This window comes from Ananas comosus, linkage group 2 (assembly GCF_001540865.1).
Source record: "Ananas comosus cultivar F153 linkage group 2, ASM154086v1, whole genome shotgun sequence".
NCBI classification, from domain to species: Eukaryota; Viridiplantae; Streptophyta; class Magnoliopsida; order Poales; family Bromeliaceae; genus Ananas; species Ananas comosus.
This window is the reverse complement of record NC_033622.1, coordinates 14,488,722-14,504,754: the sequence shown is the minus strand read 5'-3', so window position 1 is coordinate 14,504,754 and position 16,033 is coordinate 14,488,722. Positions and strand designations below refer to the sequence as shown.

The following is a 16,033-nucleotide window of genomic DNA, read 5'->3' as shown; positions in this document are numbered from 1 at the left end:
GTGGGCAGGCAGCAATAAGTGCGGGCAGTGGGGAAGCGCTGGCTGCAAACAAATCCCTCTCGAGCAGGGGGCAGCTGTCAGCGTATCGGTACGGACGCTTTCTTTTCTTTTTTGGCGTCTTCCGCCTTTTTCGTCTACCTTTTCCTCCTCTCTCTCTCTCTCTCTCTCTCTCTCTCTCTCTCTCTCTCTCAAAATTTAGCATGCAGCGAATATATTACTAACCTAACGTGCACAATTAATACAAAGAAAAACTTCAAAAAAAAAAAAAACCCTGTAATTACGTACTTTCTCATTTTAGTTATCTATAGTTTAAAATGTATCAAGTTAGTATCATGTGATTTCTTATTTTCTTATTTTAGTACTCTGTGATTTAAAGTGTATCAAATTAGTACTCTGTGATTTTATTTTTGTATCAAGTTAGTACCTTATGGTTTATTTTTGTATCAAGTTAGTATATTGTGGTTTTTAAATCACAGGGTACTAAAGTGAAAAAGTGCGAAACCACAGGGTATTAAAATGATACACTTTAAACCACATGGTACTAAAGTGAAAAAGTGCAAAACTATAGGATACTAACTTGATATACTTTAAATTACAGAGTACTAAAGTGAGAAAAGTGAAACCACAAGGGGGTATTTGAAATTTTACAAATATAATTTTTTAGTTTCATATATATATATATATATATATATATATATTTTTAGTACTCTGTCAGTTAAATTAAAGTATATCAATTTAGTAATCTATAATTTTTTTTTTGTTTACTTCTTAATTAATATTTTGTTAAATTATAGAAACAAATTTTTAGATATCTCATTTAGATTTATCGAATATTCACTTTATTATTTTTTAGTTTGAGAAAAATAAAATCACTAGATATGAAAAAATAAAATCACCGAATATAAAAGTGATACATTTTAAATTATAAAATACTAAAATGAAATTGTGTGAAGCCATTTTTACCAAAAAAAAATAAATAAATAAAAGTGAAAAAAGAAGCAAAGAGGGGAGAAATAAAGAGCGCCACGGAATTGGAAGAGAGAGAAAANACTTATAATATTATATCATCATAACAAATCAATCATATTTTTTTATTAAAAAATAAAATAAAAATACTTTTTTATTAATCATAAAAAAATATTAATTTAAAACAAATATTTTTATTGATTGAAAATGCGTTTCCGTAGTATATTCGATGCATTCTAAATTTTCTAGTCCCTCTCCCTTGCAGCGTACTCACGCAAAATGCGACCGCCTTTCCCGCCTCGGCAATGGCATGTGGCTAATCCATGACGTGCATGCGCCAAAGCCAATTTTACTACGATGCAGATTAAAATAAATAAAAAAATTAATTATAAAAAATAATATTTAAAATATTTTTTAAAATTTTAAAAAACACCTAATATACTTATAATTAATTAAAATATTTTTATTGATTTTTAAAAATTCTTTCAAATATTTCAAAAGTTTTAGAATTTACCAAGAGAGTTTGGGATTTTAAAAGATATTTTGATAATTTTAAAATAAATTTAAAAATCTTGAATAGTAATCAAAAATAAATAAACAAAAGCTCCATAATTATATTAGAATTATTATTTAAGCTCTCTCTCTGAATGAAAATTGTGCTGTATCCAAGAACAAAAACTACAATAATTTCTGTATGTAATATTATATTTCTCATATAATATATATTTTTTACAATCACATTGAAAATCATAAAAATATATTTTTATTTACTTTCACTATAATTCTATTTTACCTATTAGCATTCAATAGACCTGAAAATCAAATGGTCTCTTAAACTATAATCGTAAACGGATAACCATCTGAATTTTAAAGACTTTATATTTGTACATCTTAAAATATTTAAAATTTTATAGTTAATTACTTAAATTTTTATTTTTTTCAATTGTAAATATTAGGCAAAAGATTAAGAAACAGATAAAAATACACGCAATGATATATAAATTCAGATAATTTTGGTGCCTTTGATCCATAGTTAACTATCGCTATCTATTTTTAACATGTTTATAACTCCATATGCGAATATTCATGACTTTTTCACACCATCTTAGATTTCGTATAATTTTATCAATACATCACTTACATATGAGTGCTTTATTAAGTATTTTTAAAAGCAAGTTCATAAAACATGCATGGGTAAAGATGTTTTCTTTTTTGTAATAAAAAAAAAAAGAACCTGTGGATAGGTAATAAATTAGTTTGTTTTGCTTTGACTCGTTTAATATTATTTTCATTATTTTCTCTCCTTTTTTCTTAATATCAATAACTTTATGATAGAGAATAATTCTATGGAGAATAATTCTATGTCAATAACTTTATGCTAAAGAATAAATGGGGAACACATTGCAACCAAAATTTTATGAACTATTTGTGACTATTTGAATGGGGGGAAAAAAAAAGTAAAATGTTTTCAGCTAAGTTCATCAATGTGGGCCTTAGATTGGGCCACAAAGGAGCCCAAAGCAAGGAGAGAAATAAAACATGATATTGGGCCGCTTTTTCACGCAGGCTCTTCGGCCCAATATTCACGGATCTTAAAGATGCTTACGTGTAAGCTTTGACACGGAAACATAGATTGTACTACAAAAAAAAAAAAATTATGTAAAGGATTAAGATTAATGTTTTTTTAACTGTGATTTAAAAACCTACAAGATTACGCGCAAAACATGGCTGTTCCTCTTTTTTTCTTTTTGGGTCAGCAAAGAAGTCAATAAAAGTCAGTTGAATTGTTTGGTTTATTTGATAAATTATTTTAGAGAAACTAATAAATACAAACATTGCAAATTCAAGAGCTAATGAAGTGTTTGTATATTAATCTCTAACAAACGGTTCATATCCGTCTCAAGATGTAAATGATCTACTTAACATATAGAGTAATATCAACTAGAAAATTTCTTACTAATCTCATACCTATTTACAAGCAATTTCTTCTTGTGCAATAGGTCGGTTTCTCTCTCAAATCTCACTTAAATATAAAAATTTCTAATATGAAGGTATTAGTGGCTTAACTTTATTAATTCATTTTTGATCGTTTAGATAGTTTTAGAGGTTGGACAGTGACATTTTAGCCTGTTGACGTGGAGTACACTAAGGTACACATATTCATAGCTGCATTAATAACACCTAAAAAAAAAAAAAATCATGGTGATGCTTGTGTGTTTGGGCCTTTTTTTTTAATATATATAATTTGTAAAATATTATAAAATTTATTTGTAAATAATTTTTTTTTCTGTAAATATATTTTTTTTGAGAAAAAGGTAGCAAGCTACCTGCTTCATTCATAAAGCTTTTGTAAATATATTTAACCAGCTATTGATTGGAAGGTTAACAACATGTGTAGTATTTTCCAAAGATATTTTTCACAGATCAATCTCATAAGTAGTATTTAGTTGGTGGTTCATTTGTATTTCAAAATAATATATTAGGGTTCCTTCTCTTTCACTGATAGCTCAGTTCATAAGACACCTCGGATTTCACTAAAGTGCTCGATCGATTCCGCTAAAGTTGCATCTCTGTTTCTATATATACTGCGTTCTATTATTGCTAAAATGCGTGACTTGGCCCACAACCTCCACACCCCTTACACTTTTTATAATGGGTTCTATTTTTTCTAAAATGCGTGACTTGGCCCACAACCTCCACCCCCCTTAAACTTTTTATAATGGATTCCACTCCAAATTAATAAAGTCACCATGGGGATAATAATTAATAGAAACTTGTAAGGGTGAGTTATATGCAACAATATATATGCATACCTATGTCTATTTGGACTACGTACTTTCTCAGCCAAGTAGCGTGTATAGTAACTCTTTCTTTGAGTAAAATTAGTGTGGACTTACTATTGTGCATGCCCACTCCAAACAAAAGCTAGAATTGTATAGGATACTTAATGTGGAATCCACAATAGTGGGTTAATTTTGTCCACAAATTCAAATGATATGAAACATACAGCATGTTCTCGTTCCCACAAACCTTTTACCATTTATACTAACTGTTTGGTCTTGATTTATTTTATTTTTTTTCCCTTTTTACTGGTTTGGTATCTGTTTTATTTTATTTTGATTTAATTCATTATAACATCCATTCGAGAAATATACATTACGTACACTGAATTTGTGGTCATCCAAGTCTAAGCAATAACTTCACCTTATCTATATAGAATCTCAGAGCATATGACACCGAAAATGACTCAACTCATGTGATGCACATTGATTATTAATCCTAGTACTAGTACAATCCCAGGCCAGGGCTATTTATATATTAGTAACTACAATGAAGGGCACAACTCAGTATATGTATGAGCTAACTTCATTCTGAATTTTCATCTTGTATGCGTTCCGTTTCTCACTGATCACCATAACATGTATCCCCCTAAAGAAGCTGCACCCCTCGAATGGTCGACCGGCCTCTGCGGCTGCTGCGAAGATTGCAGCAACTGTAAGCATTCACTGGTTCTCCCACAACATATTAAAACCACTTTTACTTCAAGTTCCATTGATGATTCAATGCTAGAAACCCCTATACATGTGTCTTTTCCTGAATTTCCCTCTGCGTTGTATCAGGTTGTGTTACTTGCTTCTGCCCATGCATCACCTTCGGCAAGATTGCGGAGATCGTCGACAGAGGATCCACCTGTAAGTGATCGGATCTATCGCCTTTGAATATCCGGTTATGTAATGAAGCGTGCTCTGCAAGTACTTTCGACGTACGAAATGAGTTGGTTCTGTTTTTGTGGTGATGCTGGTGCATGTGGTGGGGTGTGGGGCGAAAGCGTGTGCGACTAGCGCGTTTCTTTACGGGTTGGTGATGTACCTGACCGGGTGCGGGTGCTTGTTCTCATGCTCCTATCGGTCGAAGATGAGGGCTCAGTACTCATTGCGCGAGAGCCCCTGCTCCGACTGCTGCGTCCACTTCTGCTGCGAGCACTTGGCCTTGTGCCAGGAGTACCGAGAGCTCAAACGCAGGGGATTTAACATGGACATAGGTACGTTGCGGAGCAGAATGATTAAGAAATTGCGCTAAATTTCTTTTCGGAAAAAAAAAAAAAAAACTCTCTAAGAACTTCACTCAATATGTTGCGAAAGCATAACTTTAAAATCGGTGTTTCTATTTTCGAGACTTGGAAGCCTAGTTTCATTTTCGACAATAACAAAAGCTAAATGGAAATTGAAAAGAAAAATAGATGCCCTTCCACGTACTTTGATTTCTAAAACAACTTCTAGATCTACCACTTTTTCTAAACTTAAACATAATTAAAAGTGATTTTCAATTAATTTTAAAGCACTTTAGCACTCCATGCATGTTGTTAACTGATTAATTTTTGCAGGGTGGCAAGCAAACATGGAGAGACAAGCGGCCACGTTACCGCCACAAATGCACGGAGGGATGAGTCGTTGAGCATTATCACCAACTACCAATTATATATATATATATATACACATCTATTTCTGATTAATGTTTAATTTATGCATAATAGTGGCGCTCTTGTATTACCTGAAGTGAGGGGGATTGTATGTATTGTGTAAGGGTCGTAATTAAGTTGTAGTAAATAATTCTGTGACAAGAAAAGCTAGTGTACGTAGCTTAAATCTATCATTATGTACTTCAATTCAGCTAGAGATGAACACGAGAAGCTCAAAACAAACTTTTATTTGCAAAAGATCAAAGCAAGTGTAAAATAAACATCTAACACAACCTGGAACATGCATGCTTAGCTAAATTAAATAGCATCATGTTTCTCGCAACATCAAAGCAAACAGGAAAGAATATTACATAACAAACCAAACATCAAAGGATGTATGAGAAATTTTAAGTAATATATATGTACTCTTTATAATTTCCTCAACGAGCCATCCCTTGCACCAGCGGCGGCTGCGCAGCGACGCCTCTCCTTTCCATGTTGAGTTGCCACCCTACAAATACACAATTCGCGTCTCTGATCAGTTATGTAATGTGTCCATCAGATTTTGATTTCATCTCAATCTTTCAACTCTATCGTTCAGCGTCTTTTTTGTAACTAGAAATTGAATAGTCCGGTAGATCAACCGCATGAAACGAAACCAAATTACAACCAAACACATAAGGTAACATGTATATGGACCTAAGGTCATGTCGTATCCACGGTTGCGGAGCTCTCTATACATTTGGCAGAGGGCGCACAGCTCGCAGCACCAGTGGACGCAGCAATCGCAGCAAGGGGCCTCCTGCAGGTTGTACTGCGCGCGAAGTTTGGACCGATACACACACGAGTATATCCAGTGGCAACTTGTTAGCGCGCAAAGAAGCCCGTACAGTGCTCCGCTTGTTCCACATGCTGCATATATATACATACCATCAGTAGAGTAAGTTTGTGAACAAAACATCTAGCTACTTAATTAGTATGTATAAACCATACTAAGGAAGCACAATGGAACTACTTATCTGATAACATAAAAACCGTGATATGATACTCACAGGTCGAGCCGCGATCTACGATTTCTGCGATCTGACCAAAAGTAATGCAGGGGCACCAGCACGTTAGGCAACCTGTCGGAAGCGCAATTGAACACATTATGAATGAAAAATAAATATTAATTTCCGAACAACAACAAAATATATATACAGTTGTAAATGCTAAGAAGTGGATCTTACAGTTGTTGATATCATCCATACAATGGCAAAGGCCCGTAGACCATATTTGAGGAGGTTGGCTTTGCATATACAACGCAGGTGGAGCAGCAACTCCCGGCACCGTCGCGGACTCCGGTTTTTGGGTGTACATTGTTGATGGTTAGGGGTGGATGGTTTAGGAGAAAACCATGGTTTTATATATATTAACTACCAGGATCGATGCACGTTGATGGCACATATTTTTGTATAGTAGAGGCATGCATATAGTAATGACTTATGACTTCTTCAACTTTCTTTAAAAAAAAAAAAAAAGAAAATACGTAAAAACATACCATACTTATATAAACTATTGATCATTTTGAGCCGACTACTCAACCTTTCAAAAATTTAACTTTATTATGTAATTTTTCAATACAAATTTATTAAAGTAGAAAGTAAAATTAAACTTTAAAGTTAAAGTGTCGTCAACTGATTCAAGTCAAACAAATTAAAAAGTTGAATAGTATATCTAAACTTTAAAGTTTTACTGTTTAATAATTTTTTTAGAGGAGATTGAGTGTGGTGAAAGTCGAGTTCGGCACTTTAGAGGAGGAAGTCAAGAGTAGGTGAAGTGGATCTCTAACGTAACTTGAGTTACATTTTACTTTTCACTTACACCAAAACAAATACGGAAGTGATGGAACTTAAGTTCCATCACTCCACTTACATGAAAACAAACGGACCCTAATGTCTTCGCCAAGAAAAAGACAACCTAACGAAAAAGAAAAAAACTTTTCCAATCCTCAAAAGGCCTGTAGCTTGTGCTAAAAGAAAAGAATAAATTAAAACTTAAATAATAAAATTTTTTAAGTCCAACAATGACTTGTTCAGCTTTTTGTCTTCAGCTCACTAGAAATTGGGCGCACCTAACTCACCCACCGTCACTTCAAAGTTGGGGACTAGCGAGGTATTCTTTTGGAACTATTTTTCAAATTTATTTAAAAATACAAATTAGAGATTTGATAAATAAAAAGTTTATTTGTGATATATATATATATTATCACTGGATAGGTACGTACATGTTAAGACTTTCTCAGAGACTTGGAGTTGATTTTTCCAACTAAAGTCTGATAATAACCGGTCCGAGGAAGCCAGGGTCTGGAGCCGTATTGATCGCTGTCTGGCGAATGGTGACTGGATTTCGTCAATTGTGGTGCATCGTGGATGCATAGTACCACCAATCCACCGTAAAAGAACATGTGTTTTATCATGGCCGTTCACTAAGGATCCTATGATAATGATTGATTGAACACTTTGGGATTGCATATTTGTGAGATTGTGCCCTCGGTTTGATCCTGTCTCCGCTTTGATTCTGTCTCACATTGGTCATATTCATGGATTGCGAAATGTATCGGAATTATTCAAAGCAGATAGTTCAAATGTATTTTGCTGTATTTTTTGATGTGTGAACACTAGGGGTGTCAACCAGCCGAACACGAACGAGCTGGGATCGGTTCGTGTCGAACACGAGCTGACTCGTTAAAATATTGAGCCGAAAAATTCGGCTCGTGTTCGGTTCGTTTATTAACAAGCCGAACACGAGCTAGCTTATGAATAAAAATTTAAAAGAATTAGAAAATATATATATAGAAAACAAATTTATAAGATCTTATTCGTTATATTTTGATTTAATGATCAAAATTTTACATATAAATAAATTATTTTATAATTGAGTTGGGCTTTATATTTAAGTTAGACTAAAAATCAAGTAATAAAATTGTATATTATATACATATATAATTATTAATTTATATATATATATATAGGCCAATTTGCATAAAAAATCCACTTATTTTGGGCTTTTGCAAAACCGGGCCACCTTTTTCGTTTTTGCAGATTCGCTCCACTTTTTCAGCAAACTGACCAAAATACCCTTTTTACTTTTTCTCTTTCCTCTTTCTCTCTCCTCTTCGTTTCTCTCGTTCTTTTTTTTTCTCGCCGGCAGAGCGGAGGCGGAAACGGTCCGTCTCGCCTCTCACCCTCATTCTCTAGCCCTCGCCCTCGCCCTCGCCCTCGCCCTCGCACCCCTAACCTTCCTTGCCTCCAACCCCGCCAAGGTCGCGCCACGACTTTTTTTTTTTTTGCTTTTTTCTTTTCTTTTCTTCTCCGACTCTTCTCCACCATCTCCGACGACGATGTCTCTCTCGTCCTTTTCATCCTTCCCCGCCCTTCTCATCTCTCCCTCTCCCTCATTCTCTGCCGCCTCCGACGACGATGCATCTTTGCCGGCGCCGACGTCGACACCGTGGAGGTCACTGCGGCGCTACAGGCTCGGAGCGGGGGTCCTTAGCGGTGTCGTCGCCGGCACCGTGGCTATTGGCAGAGAAGGTGACAAAAAAAAATTATAGAAAAAACAGAAAAAAAAAATAAAGATAAAAAATTATATAAAAAGAAGGATGAACATCAAATTGTATCGTTAACTGCAAAAAAAATTATAAGTTGCACTATTTAAGATGTAAACTGCAGCTTTAAGATGCAAACTACACTCTTTAAACGAAAATTACACTATTTGAGAAATATTTATATTGTTTCTCTTCTTATTACACTCTTTCAGATGTAAACTGCATCAATTAATATGAAAGTTACACTCTTTAAACAAAAGTTGCACTGTTTCTCCTCTTGTTGCACCATTTCTCCACTTGTTACACTGTTTTTTATCATAAACTGCACCATTTTAAGAGATATTTATACTGTTTCTCCTCTTGTTGCACCATTTCTGTGTAGATAAGAAGAGAAATAGTGCAACAAGAGAAGAAACAGTGCAAGAAGAGAAGAAACTGCACTGTTTTAAGAGATATATATACTGTTTCTCCTCTTGTTGCATCATTTCTGTGTAAACAAAAGGAGAAATAGTGCAACAAGAGGAGAAACTGCACTGTTTTAAAAGATATATCTACTGTTTTTTCTCTTGTTGCACTGTTTCTCCTCTTGTTGCACCATTTCTGTGTAAACAATAGGAAAAATAGTGCAACAAGAGGAGAAATAGTGCAATAAGAGAAGAAACTGCACCCTTTTAAGAGATATTTATACTGTTTCTCCTCTTGTTGCACTGTTTCTCCTCTTGTTGCATCATTTTCTGTGTAAATAAGAGGAGAAATAGTGCAACAACAGGAGAAACAGTGCAACAAGAGAAGAAACAGTATAAATATCACTTAAAAGGATGCAGTTTAAGATAAAAAATAGTATAATTTTCNTATTTTTTATCTTAAACTGCACACTTTTAAGAGATATTTATACTGTTTCTCCTCTTGTTGCACTGTTTTTTCTCTTGTTGCACCATTTCTGTGTAAACAAGTGGAGAAATAGTGCAACAAGAGAATAAACAGTGCAACAAGAGGAGAAACTGCACTGTTTTAAGAGATATATATACTGTTTCTCCTCTTGTTGCACCATTTCTGTGTAAACAAGAGTAGAAATAGTGCAACAAGAGGAGAAACTACACTGTTTTAAGAGATATATCTACTGTTTCTTTTCTTATTGTACTGTTTCTCCTCTTGTTGCACCATTTCTGTGTAAACAATAGAAGAAATAGTGCAACAAGAAGAGAAACAATGCAATAAGAGAAGAAATTGCACTCTTTTAAGAGATATTTATATTGTTTCTCCTCTTGTTGCACCATTTCTCTGTAAACAAGAGGAGAAATAGTGCAACAAGAGGAGAAACAGTGCAACAAGAGGAGAAACAGTATAAATATCATTTAAAAGAATGCAGTTTAAGATAAAAAATAGTATAATTTTCGTTCAAAGAGTATAATTTTTATCTTAAAGCAGTAATTTACATCTTAAATAGCACAACTTGTAATTTTTTTTGTAATTAACGATGCAATTTTATCTTCATCATTCTTTTTATATAATTTTTTATCTTTATTTTTTTTCTGTTTTTTTTATAATTTTTTTCGTCACCTTCTCTGCCAACAGCTATGGCGCCGGTGACGACGCAGCTAAGGACCCCCCGCTCCGAGGCTGTAGCGTCGCAGGGACATCTACGGTGTCGACGTCTGCGCCGACGCCGGCGAAGATAAATCGTCGTCGGAGGCGGCAGAAAATGAGGGAGAGGGAGAGATGAGAAGGGCGGGGAAGGGCGAGAGGCGTTGTCGTCGGAGACGGTGGAGAAGAGTCGGAGAAGAAAAAAAAAGAAAAAAGCAAAAAAAAAAAAAGTCGCTGCCCGGCCTTGATGGGGTCGGAGGCGAGGAAAGTGGGGGGTGCATGGACGAAGGCAAGGGCGAGGGCGAGAGCATGAGGGTGAGAGGCGAGAAGGACCGTTTTTGCCTCCGCTCCGCCTCCGCTCTGCCGGCGAGAAAAAAAAAAGAACGAGAGAAACGAAGAAGAGAGAAAGAGGAAAGAGAAAAAGTAATAAGGGTATTTTGGTCAGTTTGCTGAAAAAGCGGATCAAATCTGCAAAAACGAAAAATGTGGCCCGATTTTGCAAAAGCCCAAAATAAGTGAATTTTTTATGCAAATTGGCGCATATGTATATATATAATTATATATATTAATATATATATACATATATATATATATATATATATATATATATATATATTATATATAGTATGTTTCAAGTATTATAGCCGAACACGAACGAGCTGAATTCAGCTCCTGTGTTTCGGCTTCCTTTATAAATGAGGCTTGTAAATTTCAGTAGTGCTCGGCGCTCATTTACTACAACGAGCGATATCGCTATCTCGAGTATTTTCGAACGAACATCGAATGGTCCTCTTCTGCGACGACGATGCTGGTTGCCAACCCCTAGTGAACATCGGACGCCTCTAATGATTGGTGACCGATCAAAATCAGTCTGACGTTTCATGTTAGAATATTTAAATTAATTTTTTTTTTGTGTTACGTTTATTTTATTTTATGGCGGAAGAATGTGGACGTCCCTCAAAGCGACGAGTGTGTTTACTCATCTGCCAGGAACATTTATCTGATGAATATTATTCTGACAACTCGTGTGAGAAAATGAATATTACCTTGACCATAGCATGGTTGATCACATATCTGAATAAGAAACAGATCAAAAGACGCATTCGAATTAACCACTAATTAATGACTGAAATCAATAGTTAGGGGGGGGGGGGGGGGGGGGGTTTTCATTTTTTATTCTCTTTTGAAATTTGTGGTAATTAAGTTTTCGATATTACAAATGATACAAACCAACTTGACAAAGTCATTTGGAGAGATAGATTAGGCAAAGTACAATAATTAACAATTCATTCATAGTGTTAGAAAACATGCCAAAAAATAATACTTCTACTCATATATATAATGAATATGAAAGATACGTAAAATTAATAAACGAGATAGAAGATGAAAATTTAAACTATTATATAATTCACAACCTTACATAATGAAAAAATTTACAATTAATTAACTCTGATACCGTGTTATCTAAAAATTGATTCGTAGAAAACATGTCCAAAATATGTATTAACATGTAGAGGCCTATAGACATTTTAATTAATTTTTGTCATCTACAGTACTGGAAAGACATAGAAGAAATACGGAGATATGCTAAATCGAATTTGTGATAAAAGAATTAATCAAAGTCGGTATAGTTATTTTATGTTACATTAACAGTGCAGCAACAATTGGTGAAATGATTGCGCTCACCAAATCTGACCTGTCATTTAAAGAGAAATTTTTACATCGAACCTATATAAGGAGGTGTTTCCGTTAATTACTCAAAAAATTGTGAAAAATTATTTTTTGAAAAATATTTTTTCTATGACAAAGAGGTTTACTGCTCATATAACATAATTTTATTTTTTCAGATTAAAAATTTCAAAAACAATAAGAGGATATTTCTATCATATCTATACAAGGAGAAAAGAAAAAAAAAAGAAAATATTATTTTTTTAAAAAAATCCAAAATCGTAAAAAATATATTTCAGCCAAAAACTATTTTTAAGGATATTTTCTAAACAACTTATCATGAAAAGATTTTAGATATTTAAACTAAGAAACATTAAATGAGAGGCCTGAGTGTGATTAGTAAACCATACTGTTTAAATATTAAAAAACCAATGCATTTTATGGATTTGAGTGATGATGTAACGGCCGTTTGGAAAAAGTGGACTTCAAGATTTAAAATTCAGTATATTCCTTCTAAATTGATCGGACTAATCATTAGGATCAGTTATTTAAAGAATTTGTGGAAGGAATCTACTTTGGCAAAGTAGCAATTTTGGTTTTTTTTTTTTTTTTTTTTTTTTCGCGTCTCGTTTCGACGGAGGTTAATAACCTCACTCATGTAGTTTAGTTCATACTTTCAATTAATGAAGCGAATAGTATACTATTTTTTTCTCTAACAAAAAAAAACCAATGCATTTTGCAATAGTAGGGTTGATTTTTTGGGCGGCTCGGAAATTTTAGTCGCACATATTAGAGAAACCAAGTGGATATTAATTTGGATGAAAATTTGGACGCTATCATGCATGGTTTCTTGAATTTCCAGTAATTACTTCATGTTGTAGCAATTTGACTTGTTTTTTCTAAAGGGCCCTGCAATAATGAAAATACCACAGAAAAAATTAATTAAAATCTCCACAACTGCAGGTCATTTTAAATTCGGAATAGACCCAACAAGGTCTCCTAATGGGGCGAGAAAGTATGAAAATGATGGAAATTAATATTTTATCTATTTTTATAGATTATATTATATTGTGTATATCATAATTATTCAGTTGAAATGGTTTTTTATGATCTTATTAAAAAATAGAGAAATATATTTCTGCGCTTTCGCTCCTATTTCATTTCCACCAGTAATATTAGGCAGTCTGCAATACAACACGGCCCAAAGACTTATGCAGACCCTGCAGCCCATGCATGCACCTAATATATTTTAATTACTTGGATTGGTTCGGGTAAAATATGAAAAATTTGATTCTGCACTTCTACTCTGAATTTTGTAAAATATGAAAAATTTAATCCTGAAATTTATTGGACTGGTCGAGAATAATATTACTGGGATAAAAAATTCTGGATTAATTTATTCCTTCATTATTTAGAGATCTAGTTGACAAACAACTTCCAACTGAAGTCTTTTTCAAACTGTGACCTGTTTTTTTTTGGGGGGTGAGTACTCGAAAAAAGTGAAATATTGAATAGTTCTACGAACTGAGTCATCAAATAAGCATGAGTCAAGGTGCAGTAATTATGGTCTTTTTCTCGTTATTCAAAATCAGTTAATTTTCGAAGAAACTAGAATTAATACGGGGATTCATGACCGGAACATGTATCCCCGAGCCACAGCATTACTAATCTTATTGATACTGGAAACCACAAAACAACACTACTAGAGAGGGGATTCACATTTTCAATGAAATATCTCCTCTTCCTTAATTAGCTAGGAAAAGAAAATTTTGTTAAAAAAAAAACAAAAAAAAGAGCAGCACCTAAGAACGCTCCATTTACTCCGAAGATCATCTTGAGTTCCAAAGAAATTTTTTCTTTTTTTTTCTCAAAAAAAAAAGAGAAAAAATTACGGGCATTTGGGGCCACCCCTCTTGGTCTTCCAGTTATTGTAACAAGCGCACACTTGCCGGTTGCCGTAGGTGCCCGGCGGCACGCACAGGCACTGGGCGCAGCACTGCATGCAGAACGACATGCACGGCTTCTTGTGCGACGTCCCCGAGCACCTGTACGAGCACCTCGGATTGCAATCTACATATGCACGTCAAACACATAATATATAGTTTTATGTTCATTAAGCTCAATATATTACTACGCCCTTTTATCTGGGTCGCGCTCGTACTGATACCATATCAAGAGTAAAAAAAGTGTGCATGCTCTTACCTGAAGGGTTGAGATTCCCTCCCATGCTCTAAAGCATTTGAGAAAAGAAGTTAAAAAAAAAAAAGAAAAAGATTTGTTAGAAGAGACAATGTATTTGCATGGTAAGGACTAATTACGGATTTTCATTGGAGTTCTTTGTACTTTTACCTCAGAGAAAGAGAGTGCGAGTAATAGCAGGAGCAGTAGTGAGCAGGAAAAGCGAGAAAACCCAGCTGCAACAACCATGGTGCCTCTCTCTCTCTCTCTCTCTCTCTCTCTAGATCTCTCTCTTTAGAAAAGGTACATATAATTAGGAGAAGAGAGAGGGGAGGATGAGAGAGTCTCAAATTAAAGAGTACATATATATAGAGTGACAGGGACTTGTCCTTTGTGGTACAATACAATAGTACACTGCCATGTGATCGGGCGGTGGAGTTTTGCTTAGAAAACATCTATAATTAATTACTGCTTAAGGCAAAGTTAAAGATGATAATAAAATATTACGTCCAAATTTCGTGAGAGGAGGAGAGCGTTAGTTACGGGGAAGTTAGTAGGCGAGAAAGGCGCCACTGTGGCGGTGTCCACGGAGCTGTGCGTTTTCATGTGAACTCCTCTCTCTCTCTCCTCCAAGCTTCCCGAGCTCGATCTCCACCAAGATCGCCGAGTTGGAGAGGAGGAAGAAGAGAGTGAGGGAGATGAACTCCTCTCTCTCTCTCTCTCTCTCTCTCTCTCTCTTAATTTCATCCCTTTCACATGGCCACTGTCTCTGTTTCCTCAAAGTAACATGGCGTTGGGGGAAGCAAAAAGAGACCTTTTAATGAGAAGAGTAGAACCATACATGTGTGCTGCTATATAATACAACACTGATTTTAATATCATAGATACATCTTATCGAATCTAGTCACTGCTAAAAATGAATGTTAGTTTTGTTTTAACCAAGTTAGTAATCCGAACTTAATTTCAGAGTCCGTATTCATGTTAGGTTATTACCGCATGTTAAGGTGATAACGTAACGGCACTCATAAAGCGGACATGCTTAATTAATTCGGCACTCATAAAGTGGACGTGCTTAATTAATTCGCTCGTACAATGCCAAGTGCTTTATAAATTAGCCAACGCATCAGCAGTATCCGAACCAGTGTTTATCACCCTTTTCGGAAGTACGGACACTGCACAATCAATTCGAAAACTATGGGCATAAATTGTCGTTTTTTATTTCCATCTCAAACCTCGTTTGATTTTTTTTTTTTTAATCTTAAGGGAACCTCTCTCTCGTTTGATTTTTTGGGAGTTGGAAAAATTTTAGTAACTTGCTGGAAAAAGCGAAAATGAGTTTCCCTCTGCGCTAGAAGCCTAAGTTTTAAACAGTTTAAAACTTAAATAATGTACCGAGTAAAAGATATGTACTGAAGTTTCACCTACAGGTTTTCTATCACCCAAGAGAAAAAAAAAAAAAAAAAAAAAGGCTACTTAAGTTTCTTCCAATGTTACTATCGAGCAATCCTACAAAAGGTTTTGCCCAGCGAAATATATTTGGATAATAAAGATCAGGAAATAAATTACAAGATCAGTATGTTCTATATTGC

The 16,033-nt window shown here is 34.6% G+C and overlaps 3 protein-coding genes across 4 annotated transcripts; 1 reads left to right on the top strand and 2 right to left on the bottom strand.

Annotated features, from left to right (window-relative positions):
* LOC109724697 (cell number regulator 2-like) lies at positions 3,807–5,614 on the top strand. The gene is made up of 4 exons (XM_020253606.1): positions 3,807–4,461; positions 4,587–4,658; positions 4,796–5,008; positions 5,351–5,614. Exons 1-4 carry the CDS (start codon positions 4,386–4,388, stop codon positions 5,419–5,421), a joined length of 432 nt encoding a protein of 143 aa, XP_020109195.1. The 5' UTR covers positions 3,807–4,385; the 3' UTR covers positions 5,422–5,614.
* Positions 5,743–6,790, bottom strand: LOC109724685 (cell number regulator 2-like). 2 transcript variants are annotated; one of them, XM_020253593.1, is made up of 4 exons: positions 6,655–6,790; positions 6,478–6,549; positions 6,125–6,337; positions 5,743–5,936 (listed from the first exon to the last, which is right to left on the bottom strand). In XM_020253593.1, the coding sequence occupies exons 1-4, from the start codon at positions 6,782–6,784 to the stop codon at positions 5,866–5,868; spliced, it is 486 nt and encodes a 161-aa protein (XP_020109182.1). In that variant the 5' UTR covers positions 6,785–6,790; the 3' UTR covers positions 5,743–5,865. The 2 variants fall into 2 exon arrangements, with proteins under 2 accessions (XP_020109182.1, XP_020109176.1); XM_020253587.1 differs by having other exon boundaries at positions 5,856–6,337.
* Positions 13,863–14,805, bottom strand: LOC109706454 (protein RSI-1-like). Its single transcript, XM_020227269.1, has 3 exons — positions 14,616–14,805; positions 14,469–14,496; positions 13,863–14,336 (listed from the first exon to the last, which is right to left on the bottom strand). The coding sequence occupies exons 1-3, from the start codon at positions 14,691–14,693 to the stop codon at positions 14,155–14,157; spliced, it is 288 nt and encodes a 95-aa protein (XP_020082858.1). The 5' UTR covers positions 14,694–14,805; the 3' UTR covers positions 13,863–14,154.

Coding starts and splice junctions, on each gene's coding strand:
- LOC109724685 (XM_020253587.1), bottom strand. CDS start 6,784: ATGTACACCCAAAAACCGGAGTCCGCGACGGTGCCGGGAGTTGCTGCT. Junction 6,550..6,654: donor TATGGATGATATCAACAACT/GTAAGATCCACT, acceptor CGCTTCCGACAG/GTTGCCTAACGTGCTGGTGC. Junction 6,338..6,477: donor CGTAGATCGCGGCTCGACCT/GTGAGTATCATA, acceptor ATATATATGCAG/CATGTGGAACAAGCGGAGCA.
- LOC109706454 (XM_020227269.1), bottom strand. CDS start 14,693: ATGGTTGTTGCAGCTGGGTTTTCTCGCTTTTCCTGCTCACTACTGCTC. Junction 14,497..14,615: donor TCGCACTCTCTTTCTCTGAG/GTAAAAGTACAA, acceptor CAAATGCTTTAG/AGCATGGGAGGGAATCTCAA. Junction 14,337..14,468: donor AGGGAATCTCAACCCTTCAG/GTAAGAGCATGC, acceptor GTGCATATGTAG/ATTGCAATCCGAGGTGCTCG.
- LOC109724697 (XM_020253606.1), top strand. CDS start 4,386: ATGTATCCCCCTAAAGAAGCTGCACCCCTCGAATGGTCGACCGGCCTC. Junction 4,659..4,795: donor CGTCGACAGAGGATCCACCT/GTAAGTGATCGG, acceptor GTGGGGCGAAAG/CGTGTGCGACTAGCGCGTTT. Junction 5,009..5,350: donor GGGATTTAACATGGACATAG/GTACGTTGCGGA, acceptor TAATTTTTGCAG/GGTGGCAAGCAAACATGGAG.